The sequence below is a fragment of the Euprymna scolopes genome, chromosome 2 (assembly GCF_053919585.1).
Source record: "Euprymna scolopes isolate OS-2025 chromosome 2, ASM5391958v1, whole genome shotgun sequence".
In the NCBI taxonomy this organism is placed as follows: Eukaryota; Metazoa; Mollusca; class Cephalopoda; order Sepiida; family Sepiolidae; genus Euprymna; species Euprymna scolopes.
In genome coordinates this window covers 125,601,235-125,615,387 of record NC_136483.1, presented here as the reverse complement: position 1 = coordinate 125,615,387, position 14,153 = coordinate 125,601,235, and the positions used below count along the sequence as shown (strand labels likewise).

At 36.2% G+C, this 14,153-nt stretch overlaps 1 protein-coding gene across 2 annotated transcripts in view; it reads right to left on the bottom strand.

The window, feature by feature from the left end:
• The window catches only part of LOC145295939 (protein strawberry notch homolog 1-like), a 329,531-nt gene that overhangs the window by 121,537 nt on the left and 193,841 nt on the right, over nucleotides 1–14,153 (bottom strand). For both annotated transcript variants that reach the window (XM_080141823.1, XM_080141832.1), the window contains exons 16-17: nucleotides 12,453–12,611; nucleotides 154–330 (exon numbers count right to left, since the gene is read on the bottom strand). In XM_080141823.1, coding sequence (XP_079997949.1) covers nucleotides 154–330; nucleotides 12,453–12,611 — 336 coding nt within the window. The remainder of the gene's footprint in view (nucleotides 1–153; nucleotides 331–12,452; nucleotides 12,612–14,153) is intronic.

Below are 14,153 nucleotides of genomic sequence, written 5' to 3'. Positions count from 1 at the left end.
AGATACGGCTGCAGTCATTCATCAGTATGCTGCAGAGGCTTGCAATTATTTAAATGAAATTTCCAACAGCATTGCACACAAAGAAATAGCTATTTATAGGTATCCAGATAGAAAGAGAAAAACATCTTATACGAATGTGAAGCAAAAACTTACTTGTATTGTTAAATGAATTATCAGCAGAAGTGGTAGAATTATTTTTCTTCAGTAAACCAACAGCTGCTAAAGCTTTATCAAACTGAGCATCAACATCTTTATCAGTCTGCTTTTTTTTCTTCTTTTTCTTTTTTTCTTTATTTTTCGATTTTGCTTTAGATTTCTTTAGCCATGGATCTGAAAAAGGAATTTTAAATAGACACAGAAAATTATAAAACATAAAAGAAAAGGTGACATTTGCTACTTGTTTTTTAATCAATCATCAAATCATAAAAAACAAAACAAAAACACATGCACACAATCAACCAACTTTCTGAGGAAATCCCTTAAGAGTATGAAATACTTAGAATCTTGATTCTTCTTTACACTTGAACCCAGAAATCCGTGAGAAAATTCATTACAAGAATTTTGGAGCATTTTCATAATGAACAATTTTTTTTTTTTTTTTTACACACTTATTACATGTGTGACTAAGTTGCATATGTCCATATTATAAGAGGAAAAAATTTATATTTACGTTTCAGTTCTTAGTGAAATACATTTTTTGTTTCATACATATAATTTAAATGGTCTAAAGTTTGGACCATTACTAACAATAAAATCAAATTGCATTATTTTAATTCAACTTAGAGTAGAAGAATAAAATTGTCACCCTAAAGAAAACACTACAGCTTTATTTTAAATCTTTTATTGAAAAAAAATCAATTCAGGTAACCCGATTATGTAATAAAACTGACATCTATTCAATGTACCCACCTTAAGCCTCAATCACCACCTCGATATGGGTCTGGAACTGGAAACATGCCTTTTCAACAAGTGCAGGTGGGAGCTCAGCGAATACTCGACGGATGGTGATTATCCAACTGGCTTTGGTGTTGTGAAAGATCATGTTGATGATGTTCTCGATGTATGATCAAATGAAGTAGTTCAGCAGGTTCAGGTCAGGAGAGGGTACAAAGTTGTAGCACTCTTTCTAAAGCCAAGCCTAGGTCTCTTTGACCTTGTGGGCCCGCGCAGAGTCCTGCTGCTACACCCAGGCTCTGCTAGCGGCCACCTAATTGCACTAGGAGATCACCACACTCTTCAGCACATCCAGATACACTTTGGTGTTGACTTTCAAACCGCCTTCGAAGATGTGAGGGGGCATGATGTGGCCCTCACTTGAAACCACACGAAGACCATAACCGGAAACTTTTTCATCACCCTGGGCACGTCCCTGTTATTCGTGGCAATTCAGCGACGCATTTTGAGGGTGCTGGTAATGATCCTGTTGTCATAACTTGGATCGGTACAGAGCATGAGTTGTACAGCGGCGCATCTTCGATCTCGTTCATTGAACATAGTGTCACTTTTAGACATGATAGGTTTCTATCGCTCTTGAGATTCATACATAACTGACCAACTAGTAGATGGTGAACAACAAATAGAAAACAAAGAAAACCAGTTTTTATCAAACAAATGAAATCATGTAATCATTTCTAGGGGGACAATTTTATTGTTCCACCCTGTACCATCTTTATATAGCTTTTGTCTATGCGATGTCAGTTTCAATGTGAACTAATTTTAGTTGTGAAAACTCATCATATAAATTCATCTTAAACACTGTTATTGATTGTAACAAATATTTCTATTTCACAATATTGTTTTCATACATCCAGCATCTGTGTTTACATACATCCAGCATCTGTGTTTACATACATCCAGCATCTTTGTTTTCATACATCCAGCATCTGTGTTCAAATGTTCCTTTGGACAGATCAACTTGATTTTTCTAAATAACAAGTGAAAAGGTAATTTTTTTTTCTTTCTTTCTCTATAGTCACTATTCTAATAAAGTCATATTCCTGTCTGTTCATAATTTGATTAATATATACAAATAATACAGTATTACAAATTAATTTTTATACTGAAAACAAGATTTTTATATAATTTTATTCTATCAGCTCTGTATGTATTATTTATTCAAAGAAAATCTACATTATATAAGTTACCTAATTTACATATTACATTAAAGACAATCTATTTTAATAATTAGCTCTATTTTATTAACAATTTATAGTAAAATTGTTTTGTTCTTTTTAGGAATATTATTTAAAGATGATTTATGTAATTTATTTATATTTATTTGCTAAAGCCAAAATCAATTTCATTTAAAAATGGAAGTAAGCTTTATTTATTTAAAAGCATGTGGTTATTAATCCCACCACTATAAAAAAAATCCTCAAAATCTATTTATCAGCTCCACTTAAGGTGGGAAGGAGGGGGATTACATTTAAACAGGCTAAAATTATCTGCAAAGAACAAGTATGCACACTATCTGAGCGGTAAGTGGTAATCAATCAGAATTTGCAATTCAATTTGTTTTTTTGTTTTTATTAAAATTTTAGATGAGGCTGGAGCTTCTTTGGTAATTTGGCAATTTACAGATAATCTCCTATATAATATTTTGATTGCAGAAATTCCCCTCTAGACCAAGATATTGTAGGTTTGCAATAACATATACCACATACTAATTCATTATGTCTGGGCTATTAGCCACTATCTGAATGTAATTTTCAAACACAATTTTAGACACATTAAGTCATTATAATAAAATGCTACATTGCATCCTAAAAGCAACACCATTGTAATACAATCGAAACATCTAGAAAAAGGAGTTCCTTTTTTTTCTCTATAAATATTTAGTCCTCATACTGCTACCAGGTGACACCGGGACCAATTCTACATTTTCCTATGATACTTACATTGCACCCATCGTAACTAACAAACATAACAATCTTTACATTTCCTTGATTCAAAAATAATAAATTCTCCTTTCTCAAATTTCACCAATTCTGATTGGCTGATACCTGACTATTTGCATGTTCTAGAATATAGAGCGTGATGTCATCACCAAATATACCCATCTTAGAAACAATTTTATCAAAGAGGTCTTTTATGAATATCAGGAATAATAAAAGTCCAAGAATCAACCCTTGAGGTACACCCGCATTTATATCTTTGTTTTGATGCACAACCATGGAGAACAACCTGGACTCTTCTCTTATTTAAGGATTTAATTATGTTAAGTATTAATCCAGTAAACCCATATGATCTAATTTTCCTGACGATTGTGTCATACCCTTTCAAAAGCCTTAGATATATCTAGCAGGGTTGCAGAGTTGGATGGAAAAAGTCTGACCCTGACTCCTAGAATTCTTAGGATGGCGACTTTGACTCCTTGACGGAAATCTATTCTGGAGATCCATATAGCAGCGTCCCATATCTATTCAGCATGCATTTTATAATTACTTTTCATGTATGTCATTTTTTGATATTTAACATCAACTTGTATGATAAATATACTCGCATATACACTATACAAGCTTTATTTATTTTTCTTTTGACTCACGTCTACCCCTAACAAGGAATATCACCACTTGGACGTAAAAGTCTACTATTTGGGACTCTATCTAGGAAAGATTAACAAGATGTTGGTTTATGTAACATTTTAACTTCTACATATCAGTACGACCAGGAAAGCAGGTAGCAGGAAGGGAATTCCAAAGTCCAGCTGTTCGAGGGAAAAAACTATTAGAATAGAAAGCTTTCTGGTATCTAGGGACCTCAACAGTGAAGGGGTGAGATCTTATTGCTGAGTGGGTTTGTCGGGGATATATATGGTGAGGGGGTACAAGTGCAACGAGTTAATTCCATTAAAATATTTGTAAAACAGATGCAACATTGCGCCGATGGGACAAGGACTGGAGTTTAGTTGATAGTGGGGCCGATTAGATTGACAACTCTTTTAGGACCCTATCCAAGAGGGAGAGGCTAGTTTTAGATGCATCAGCCCAGATGTGACAATACTCCATTCATGGGCCTGTAGAGGTACAGGTTACTCTCAGATGTGAATAGTCTTTAAGCTTGATAGAGGGAACCAACCTTCTTTGCAATGTCCTCTATGTATTTATTCCAGTTTATATTGCCTGAAAATGTTAGGCCGAGGAGTTTAAAGGTAGAATTCTCAGGTAGGGTGTTATTTGTCATTGATATAGGCAGTTGGAGAGGTGTCTTGTAATTGTTAAAGGAGAGCAGCTTAGTTTTACTAGCATTAAATATTACCATCCATTTGTGGCCCCATTCTATAGTGCTCTGGAGGTCATTTTCTAACGATTCTGCCATTGTCTTAGACTTATGTACATCTGTTCTTCCCTCATGCATGTTATAGAGCATTGTATCATCAGCAAATATACCCATCTTAGACACAATATTATCAGGGAGGCCGTTTATGAATATCAGGAATAATAATGGTCCAAGGATCGACCCCTGAAGCACTCCTGAATTAATGTTATGCTGCTTGGATGTATGTCTGTCAATGACAACCTGTATGCTTCTATTGTCTAAGATGGATCTAATTATATTTAGTATACATCCAGTTATAACATACAATTTAAGTTTCATTAGCAGCCCTTTGTGCCAGACTGTCAAAGGCCTTGGATATATCAAGGGCTACAGCTATGGCTTCGCCCGCCTTATCCAGTACATGGTAAATGCGTTCAGAAACGAATGTGAAAATATCTGCAATAGAACGACATTGCCGGAGTTCATACTGTTTGTCAGAGAGAAGATTTACTTTTGCGAGGTGGTGAACTATTGCTTGGTTAATTAAGGTCTCAAAGATCTTAGCTAAGAGGGGGAAGAGACTAATGGAGCGATAATTGAGAAGGTCTGTTCTTTCACCAGAATTCCTGTAGACTGGTACAACAGAGGCTATCTTCCAGCTATTAGGGAAGCAAGATTCAGATTTATTGCAGAGCTTGGAAAGTATCGGGGCTAGCTTGGCTAAACATTTAATTAGTATAGAAGGGATGAGATCAGGCCTTTAGGGTGTCCTAGTTTTTTATGATATTGCGGACATGAGAAAGGGTGATTTTTACATCATCTAATGTGGTTTCAGTCTGCATAGGGAAATTTGGGAAGGAGTTGTTCGTTGGCTCTTCTTCATTGCTATGCATGCAACCTTCTGATTATTGCTCACTGGAGGAATTAGTGATTGCCTTTTATTCACTACACTATTATAGATTTTCCAGAAATCATGAGTTCTTTTGCAATTCTATGCATTCCCTGGTTATTTCAGCATGCTTTCTTTTGGCTGTCGCTATTTCTCCCTTACAATGATTCTTTCCTATTTGTATTTGACTTATGATGTACAAACCGGCAGAATGCATGCTATCCTTATGCAATGGCAGCTGCACAATCTGTAGTGAACCATGAGGGTGAGTGGGGCTTTCTATATTACTTCCATGTGGGAACATGTGCTTCAATGCCCGATTTGCACTATTCAGTTTTCTGATTTCAGCTGAGGCTACCTACCAGAAATACTTCCAGTTTATATTGAATCTGCTTTCATTATTCAGATTTAGTGACTTTTCATACCGATAAGTATACGATTTATCCAGTTTTTTTTTTTTTGCATATAAAAAATTGCATTAATTTGTTGGGTTTTTTTTCCTTCCTGCTTTTTCTTTACATGTTCCTTCCCGGCAAAACAAAAAATAAAACTACTCGGCAGGATTTGGCAATATATATACACCAGTTTGTTTGTTGTTTAAATACTTGGGAGCAAAAAAAAAAAAAAAGTTTGTTTCACTTTTTCTAAACTTCTGGTTAATTTTTACGACTTGCCCCAGCGTATTATAAGCACAATAACCTCCCCATCTTAAAAACGGCTTTCTGATTAAACAACCCCCAAACCTCGAAAGTCATTCTTAACATGGGGATATTGGTGGGGTTTATTCCGGAAGCCGTTTTTAAACTGGGGAGGCTGGGATGTTTAGAATACGCTGGGGCTAGTCATAAAAATTAACGAATTTACTATTATTTACAGCAAAAATAGCTTAAAATTTATTTATTTGACAAAAAGAAAAAAAAATTTCTACAAACATTTAATAAGAAATACAAATGAACGATAGGTTTTTTGCTTTTTTGTGTTTTTTTCTGTTGATGTTTTGTTTCTAGATTTAAAATTTTTCTTTATAATTTCTTTCACATAACTTTGTTATTACATCGGCAATGCTCGGCTTTATCCGGCTGTTGATGTCATGTTTTACAATATCTTTTTGTTTAATAAATTGTTGGGTGAAAGTACAGATAACCCAGTCAGTTTCTAATGTGTGGAAACTCTAGCTCCTGAGAAAAAAAAAAAAAAAAAAAAAAAAAAAAAAAAAGGGTACTCTGGATAGTAACAAAAATAAAATTTGCCTCAGTCTTGAAGGATTTCTCTATTGACCGAGAAAAAAAACGGTGAAGTGTAGTTGAGCCTCTGTTTCTCTCTCTCCCTCTCTCTTAATATCTCTCGCCATCCATCTCCCTCTCTCTCAATCTATCTCCCTCTCCATCTCTCTTTGAGCCCCTTTCTTTCTCTAACTCCTACTCTCTCTTCCTATCCTTTTCTGTCTCGCTCCCTGTTTCTAACTCTTCCCTCTCTCTGTCTATCTCTGAATCCTTCTCTATCTCCTTCTCTTTCTCTATCACTTTCTCTTTTCTATCTATATATCTTCCTCTCTATCTGTTCATCTCTAATCCCTCATCCTATTTTAGTCTCCTAAATTAATTACAGTGAATAAGGCATTGTCAAAACATGGATAAATCCTATTTTAGTCACTGTGAGATTAAAAGTTATTTGGAAATTACTGCTACCTTGAACAGTACCAGGAGTAACTGGTAAAACCTTTCTAATTAAATTGATTTTGCCAGCCATTCGGTGACAAATTGACAGCTTTAGCTCTTGCTGCAAGCAGAATACCTGCGACCTTGCTACGAAGTAGAAGAACTACTTATTCTATTTTAAAACTACTATTAAACATTCAATTTTTAAAAATCTCATGTTCAACATCTCCAAAACATCCAATATGGGGAAAAATATTGCAAAAATGCAAACTTATTGTTTTTGATGAATGCACAATGGCACACAAAAAATCACTTGAAGCTCTTGGTCGGTCCTTGCAAGATTTGCATGGTAATGTCAGACATTTCAGACAAATGTTACATGCAATTTCTCAATCAACACCAGCAGATGAAATAAATGCTTGCCTCAAATACTCTACTTTTGGGTGCCATGTGAAGACATTAAACTTAACTCAGAATATGCAAAAGTTGCAGACTGCTCGATCCGCACAGAAATTTTTGCATCACTTGTGGGAAATTAGGTATGGAAAAGTGCCAGCTGATCCGAATTAAGGGCGAAATTCTTTGATTCTTATTACATCAAAAGAAGAGTTGATTAAAATTTTTTTTTTAGATATTCAAATTAATTATATGAATTCCACTTGACTGAGTGAACGAGCTATTCTTGCAGCTCATTACAAAGACGTTCATGAACTTAACGCTATTATTCAACATAAAATTCCAAGTGAGGTGGTCGAATACGAATTCATCGACACTGTTGTGGAAGCAGATAAAGTGTACTGCAACTGAAAATTGGCGTACTAATTATCATGTTGTGAAATATAAACCAATCCAAGCTTTGCAAGGGTACATGGCTTGCAGTAAAAAAATTAACAAACAATATCATAGAAACAACAATCATAACAACCTTTCACAGGTGATGATATCTTCATTCCACGCATTCCTATGATTCCACCAGATACATCATTACACTTTAGGAAATTGCACTTTCCAATTTTATTGTTGTTTGCAATAACCATCAACAAAGCTCCGAGAACAATCTTTACAATTGTGTGGCTTACAGCTTTTCACTGACTGTTTTTTCACATGGACAATTTATGTTACGTGTTCAAGAGTCACCAAACCAAAGAAATCTCTATATCAGCTAAGAAAATGGAACAAAAACTGTGCACCCATACGAAATGGGAAATTAAGCCTATAAGATACATGCATTTCCTCATTTTGGAACTTTTTCCATTGCGCCACTTTGAGCCACAGCACCGCGTGGCAGGGTACAGCTAGTACATTATAAATACATTTAAAAATAGGAACTAATTTTATAGAATAAGTTAAGATAACAATAGGATAAAAAATTTACAATTAAATTTTATGTTATCAGTTCAAAAGACTACAATATTTTAGAATGGTAAACCTCTTTATGCCATGGCACTTCAAAGCCAAACGCTTCTTATCAGAAGACACATTATAGAGAAATTTTTTAAAATGTAGTATTGCCTTTATGGAAAGAGGATCAAAGAAAAAACGGGAAGCTGTACTGAGACTGGAACTGATTCTAGGACTACCAGCAATCACTGTAAAAGAGTAATAAAGAATGCGAGAGAGTTGTATGCTCAGTTTCTTAAATCAAAAGTAGCCGAGCAGCAGCTTGGTTCCCATCAGTTTTGACAAATAGCAAACGGGATCCTGAACAGAAACATGTGCTCAATCCCAATCATCAATAGATCTGAGGTAATCTCATCAGCATCAGACAAAGCCAAACTCTTTGCCAAGAACTTTGCAACTAATTATACCCTATGCGATGAAGGCCATCAATCCCCCATACTTCATCTTATCAGAAAACACGCTATGTGACATACAAGTATTTGTGCGTAATGTTGCCAAGCTAACCAAAAACCTTGATTCCAGTAAAGCAACTGGCCCTGATGGCATTCCAATTACAGTGCTGTAAAAGCTTCAACCAGACCAAGTTCCCCCTACTTACAAGGCTGTTTAAGTGTTGTGGAGAATTGCTTCTTAACACCCCAGAAAACCTCATCAGTATGCCCTGTATTTAAGAATTACGGTATTCAGGTCTCTCCCTCTCACCAATAAGTCGATGTGCCATGAGTAAGTTGCTGGAATCCATATTAAGTGGAGAATTAGTAAATCACCTCAGAAAAAATAACCTTAGTAACATGCGATATGGTTTCCATTCTGCTAGAACTACAGTCGATGTGCTTATGATTATATCTCATAGGATTAGTGAATCTCTCGACGGAGCCTTCTTTTCTAGGACAATTGCTATTGACAGATAAAAGACCTTTTATAAGGTATGGCATAAAAGCCTACTTCACAAGATCTCCAGCTATGGTAAAGCTGGAAAGTTTTCTCAATTATTAAATCATTTCTCTCTAATAGGTTCATAAGAGTAGTAGTTGATGGACAGAAATCATAAACTCAAAGTATTAATTCTGGAGTCCCTTAGAAGCCCATCTGGAGCCCAACTCTCTTCCTGATCTACATCAATGATCTTCCAAATCACATCCTTCGTAGACATTTATGCTGATAACACTACCATCTATGGCAGCATATCAAAGGCTGTAAATGTCAAAGTTCTGATTCTCTTTCCTCTGATCTGGAGCATGTGGTGCAATGGGAAAAGAAGTGGCTGGTTAATTTTAATGCATCTAAAACCAAGCTTCTATCTTTACATCATCAACACTCTGATCCCCTATCTGGCATCAATTGAAATGAATGGCTCTTGTCTTGGGGAGGCTTCATGTTTTGACAAGTTTTGTGCTAGACCTTTACTCCTGATCCGAGATGGAACATGTACATCAAATCTGTTGCCAAAGTTGCTGGAAAAATAGTAGATACCTCACTGCTGATGATATTCACTAGCTATATAAGAGCCAGGTGCATCCAAAGATGGAGTACTGTTGTCACATCTGGGCAAGAGCTGCTAGAAAGGACTTATTACCTGTACAGAGTACAAAATAGAATTCATAGCCTGCAACATCTTTCCTACTGAAGCCTGTGTCTGTTTTATCGCTATTTTCATGGCAGATGCCCGTCTGGGCTCTAATCTATGCCCCCCCCCCGCCAAAATTTCGAAAAGAACACTTGTCTAGCTGAAAACACCATCAATAATTTCCTGCACTCTTTATCTGTGTCTAAACCCAAACATAGATTCCATGAAGAGTGTAACTTCAAAGCAGATACTAATTCTTTGATACTAATTTTATTAATCCAAACTATCACTTCAGTGGCATAGAAATACCTGGCTTTGAAACCGGCCGCGGGGACCCATAGATCTCGTCAGGTCATCCATCTAAAAGGAAAACTGATTTGTAAACCTGTGCCACTGACCTCATACGTCTTGGCAGCAAACAGGGGAGGGAGGCATCCTCAGTTCTTGACAACCTCCCTACAGCTGGTGATTTGATTAAATCACCGGTTTGTAAAGTTAAACTGCTTAAGGAGTAGATAGGCTCTGTCTATCGCCCGGCTTCCATACTCCTTCTTTGCCTATTAGCCATAAGCAGAGGTGCGGCCGCAGGGACTCAGATGTCTAGTGCTTAGTCTTGTTTCCTGACTACATCAATGAATGCCATCCTCCACATTTGCCTCATTCCCTTCCCCTATAGCTGGCATCTTGGGGGTGCTTGTTTATCATATATGCTAACATGACTGGACTGTTGTCGGACAGGTTTGAGGGTAGCAGTTTGACAGTTGCTGGTTCCGACTGACAGTGCAGGTGCCTTAACTCTTCGGTAGCGCTTAAAGCGGCTGCTTTATAATCAGTTGTATAATATTGGGATGTTTGTAGTGCAATGTCGCCCATGGAAAGGGGCCCTGCTCTCATCTCTGGTGGGCATTCCCGAGGTCACATTCCTGTAGATGAAAAGCTGGTTGATGGTCTACTTGTGTTGCATGGTGGTGTTTATGCACATCCGTTTTGCCTACAACCTCACCCTAGATCTGAAACTACGAACTAAAATGAAATGACAGCCCAATCCAAAAATCTAATTTAAATGCGAATTACGAACACTGAACATTAAGTTTACTATTATTTTCAGTGCTCAAAATTCTCTTGGTAGCTTCCTACAATAGAATTTGTGTGACGTCAAAAATGTACACAATACGATTACTTGCTTTGGTACTTCCATTTTATTTATTTTTTTATTTATTTATTGAAGTATAGGGTAATGTTGTGGAAGCATGTTATTGCCAGAGGTTCAAAGAAAAACTCGGTCATCATAACTTGATACTTTACAGAAACTGAAAAATTATAACAGTATTAGAAGTGAGAGCAGGAGTTTCTTAGGTTACTTAAATTTTCTGGGCTATGGATCTTGCTAGTTAATATATTAAATCTACATCATAAAAGGATTTCGATCTATATTATAGACCATCAATAAATTTCCAGACTTTTTTGTACAAGCATTCAAAATTGTCGTAGACACTTGAAAATTCATTATGTTATTGCCATAAATCTTATGAGATGACTGACCAAGTTTTATGATTTCAGGTTAACATGAACAGCTACAGCAGGAAGTGGAATACACCATACTAAAGCCTGATTGTCACAGCTGGGGAATTTCAAAAATACAATCTGGTGTGAGGACACTTTAGAATAACGATATGCAATAAAATTCTGTTTTAAACTTGGTAAAAATGTTGCAAAAATGTATGGAATGCTTCAGACTGCTTTTGAATCATCTTGGATAAATCGAGCATCAGTTTTTGAGTGGCATAAGAGATGCAAAAAAGGCAGGGAGTCAGAGGTGTGAGAAGACTAAGGAAATTATAACACCAGAATTGATTAGCCAAATAAAAAATTTCATTGATAAGGACTGTTGTGTGTCTATAAAGACAATACGTGCACAATTTGATGTCAGTGTGGGAACTGTACATACAATTATTTGCGAGGAACTGAAGATGCGGAAGATTTGCATGAAGTTTGTCCCAAGGGTGCTCAAATAAGATCAAAAAGAAAGACGTTGTCATGACAGCAGGGAGATGGTTGAGCTGATCAATTCAGATCCCACAGTTCTTGATGCTCTGGCGACCTGAAACGAAAGCTGGATCTACCAGAGACCAATAGACAGAGTTATCAGTGAAAGCATGCTGGCTCTCCCAGAAGGTCAGACAAAGCAAATCTATTCAGAAACTTTTAATCCTTTTTTTTTTTTTTTTGACCGCACAGGTATGATTTACATGCACTGGGTTCCCACTGGACAGTCAACAAGGAATAGTATGTTTAGGTTTTAAGGGAGTTCAGAAAGAGATACCATCGGAAGAGGCTAGCACTCTTCAAATCAAGTCAGTTGCATTTCCACCAGGACAATGCACCAGTCTACAACTCCATCCTTGTCACAGTCTATTTGACCAAGATGGGCATCAAGACAGTTCTTCATCCCCCCTATAATCCAGACCTTGCTCCTTGGTTATTCATTAAGAGGTTGTCGTTATGAGACAATTAAGAAGATGAAAGAGGCTGTGACGAGGGTCACTGACATGCTCACACAAGAGTTTTATGTGTGTACTAGCAATAAAAGTGCCTAATGAAAAAGTTAGAAAACTTATTTAAGGTACCCTGTATGTAAATATAGCCGATAAAAATAAAGCCGATGATTAAGGGTACTTACCATCATCACTGTCTGATCCTGCTCCAAAGGGATTGAAATCATCTAAATCCGAATCTGAAGATTCAGATGGACTGAGACTCGTGTCACTGCTGTCAGAATCAGAAGTCGAATCTGTTTTTTCAGATTTTATCCGTTTGCCATTACCATCTTGAAAGTTTCCTGGGAAATAATGGAAATAAGTTGAAGGATTACAAGATATTCAAGAATCAACTGGAATATTTACACCTTGTCACAAATCAATAGAATCTTTTATACAAAGAAAACTTGTAGTTCCATCTGCGCATCTTCTGATAAAGCATACTTACAAACTTTATATATTCAACTTCATTATGACTGAGCAGGTTATAGAAAAAAATACCCTTTAAAAACTAATTTGCTTAGGTCACCAGAAATTAAAATAGTGCCCCCCTCTCCATCTTAATTTCCTTTTTGCTGTTTAAAAAGAACATTAAAATTAATTCAATCATTAAGTCAACTGATGACTTTTCTATCAGTTGTCAAAGGTTGAGCAGTGGGTGGTGAGTGGCAAGGATGTTGTTAAAAAAAAAAAAAAATACATAGATTCGTGTGTATATGTATATATATATATATATATATGTGTGTGTGTGTGTGTGTGTGCTAACTAATATCTTATAGGGTTAGCGAATCTCTTGATGCGGGCTTCATTTACAGGGCAATGGCTTTTGATAGGGTATGGCATAAAGGGCTACTATACAAGATCTCCAACTATGAAATAACTGGAAATGTCTTAATTATTAAATCATTTCTCTGATGAGTTTATAAAAGTAATAGTTGATGGACAGAAATCAGAAACTTACAGTATTAATGCTGGCGTCCCTCAGGGGTCCATCCTAGGCCCAACTCTCTTCCTCATCTTCAATGATCCCCCAAAATCACATTCTTAGATCATTTTTAGACATTTATACAGATGACATTATCATCTATGACAACATTTAAAAGTCCCAAAGTGACCAAGATCTCTCCAATTCTCTCTACTCTGATCTTCAGCATGTGATGCAAGGTGGGGGTGGGGGTGGGGGGAGGGATGTGACAGGTTAATTTTAATGCATCTAAAACCAAACTTCTATTTTTCAATCATCAATGCTGTAGCTCACATTTAAATAAACAGCTCACATCTTGAGGACGCACCATGATTTTACAGCATTGTTGATGTAAAAAGGAGTAGATTAATAAACACCAATGTCATGGTCGATGAGAAAATGGTTGTATCATTCTAGCACTCCAGTAGATATCTAACTGCCGATGCAACCTTTCACCTGTTTAAGAGCCCAGAATGTCTTTAGATCAGTACAGAAGCTGCTCTAAGCACTTTATTCCGTCTTGACAGAGTTAAAACTGACTTTGTAACCAAGTAGGTGATATCCCTTTCTCTTCTTGAAACCTCTTCCTACAGAAGAAATGTTGCAAGATTGCTCTATCATTATTTTCATGGCAAATGCTCGTCTGAGTGCCAATCTATTTCTATAAAATTTCACTCAAATGAGCACTATGTGGCTGTCATTGATAGGTTTAGCATTGGAATCTTTTCGGTAAGTATTGGCAATCCCAACATCTCAATGAAAGTGGATTTTCATTAAATATATATATATATATATATATATATATATATATATCTACACACACACACACACATATATATATACATACACACATACAAATACATACAGAGATTAATATTAT